Source organism: Myotis davidii, unplaced genomic scaffold, assembly GCF_000327345.1.
Source record: "Myotis davidii unplaced genomic scaffold, ASM32734v1 scaffold327, whole genome shotgun sequence".
In the NCBI taxonomy this organism is placed as follows: domain Eukaryota; kingdom Metazoa; phylum Chordata; class Mammalia; order Chiroptera; family Vespertilionidae; genus Myotis; species Myotis davidii.
In genome coordinates this window covers 1,305,600-1,306,947 of record NW_006298628.1, presented here as the reverse complement: position 1 = coordinate 1,306,947, position 1,348 = coordinate 1,305,600, and the positions used below count along the sequence as shown (strand labels likewise).

General features: G+C 61.2%; 1 protein-coding gene across 1 annotated transcript in view; it reads left to right on the top strand.

The window, feature by feature from the left end:
• ACSF2 (acyl-CoA synthetase family member 2) overlaps positions 1–1,348 on the top strand; it is a 14,419-nt gene continuing 13,071 nt past the window's right edge. The window contains exons 1-3 of the mRNA XM_015570847.1: positions 1–294; positions 667–795; positions 1,047–1,100. Coding sequence (XP_015426333.1) covers positions 727–795; positions 1,047–1,100 — 123 coding nt within the window. The 5' untranslated portion in view covers positions 1–294; positions 667–726. The remainder of the gene's footprint in view (positions 295–666; positions 796–1,046; positions 1,101–1,348) is intronic.

Sequence of the window (1,348 nt, the reverse complement as noted above, 5' to 3'; positions counted from 1 at the left end):
ACACATTGTAAGCAGCCTACCTCCCAGCTGGGTGTGCCAGGCCCTGGGTGCCAGGGAGTCCTGGCCTGGCGCATTGGAGCCCATGGCGCCTCTCCCTGCAGTTCCGGAGAGGACCGCACTGCCACGCTGCCTATCGGAGGCCTTAGCTATGTCCAGGGTTACACCAAATTCCGTCTGATCAACAAGACCGTGGGACGTTGCCTGGACGTCACAGCAGAGAAGTTCCCGGACCGAGAAGCGTTGGTCGTCGTCCATGAAAACATCAGATTGACCTTTGCTCAGCTCAAGGAAGAGGTGGGTCCTGACCTTGAACCCTGAAAGTAGGCAGGTGCTACCTCCAGGCTTCCCTGGCTGGGTTGAGCCACAAGAGTGGCACCTGGGGGAGGGGGGGCGGGATCAGGGTGTTGGGGCTGCCTGAGAACCCCAAGGGACGTAAGGAGATGGGGACAGGACTGAGGCAGAGGTGGCCTGGGTGCCTCTTGCATCAGTCGTGCGGGGGCAGTTGCTAATTCTGTGTATTCCATGCCCCACTCCAGATCCACTGAGGCCTGTCCCTTGTTCCTAGGGGACTCTGCTGTGAGCTGCTGGTCCGAGGGCTGAGGTGGGAGTCCTGGCGCCGTCCTGCTTGCCCACACCTCACCCCTGTGCCCTGTCTGTTTACACCAGGTGGACAAAGCTGCCTCTGGGCTCCTGAGTATCGGCCTTCGCAAGGGTGACCGGCTGGGCATGTGGGGACCCAACTCCTATGCATGGGTGCTCCTGCAGCTGGCCACCGCCCAGGCGGGCATCATTCTGGTGAGGAGGGGCGGACCTGACCTAGCTGGGTATGCAGGGGAACATCATTCGTGGGAAGCCTGCTGGCCCCTTGGCCTCAGAACCAAACCAGCGTCTATGTGGGTAGCTTTCTCCTGAAGCCACCAAGGAGAGCCAGGGGGGTAGGGTGCCACCTCTGTCTACGCCGTGTTTCTGTGCCTGCTGAGGCTGGAGGGGCAAGGAGAGGGACAGGGTCTTCCCAGGACACTGACATCCCCTGCTGTCTCCACCAGGTATCTGTGAACCCCGCCTACCAGGCTATGGAACTGGAGTACGCCCTCAAGAAGGTGGGCTCCGCTCCTGGGGGTGGGGCTGGGTGGGCGCCTGGAATAGGGGCCTTCCGGTTGACGGGGCGGAGAACCATGTCTGTCCTTCCTTAGGCTGTGAGTGGGTGGGAGGAGGAGGTCGTTGGGCAGATGCGAAGCTGGTGTGTGTGTTGGGGGGGTGGTACATGCATGTGTCCTGGCAGTAGTGTGTGAGTGAGTTGGTGTGTGTCGTGTTAGCGGTGGTGCATGTGTGTAAGGGTAGTGGTGCG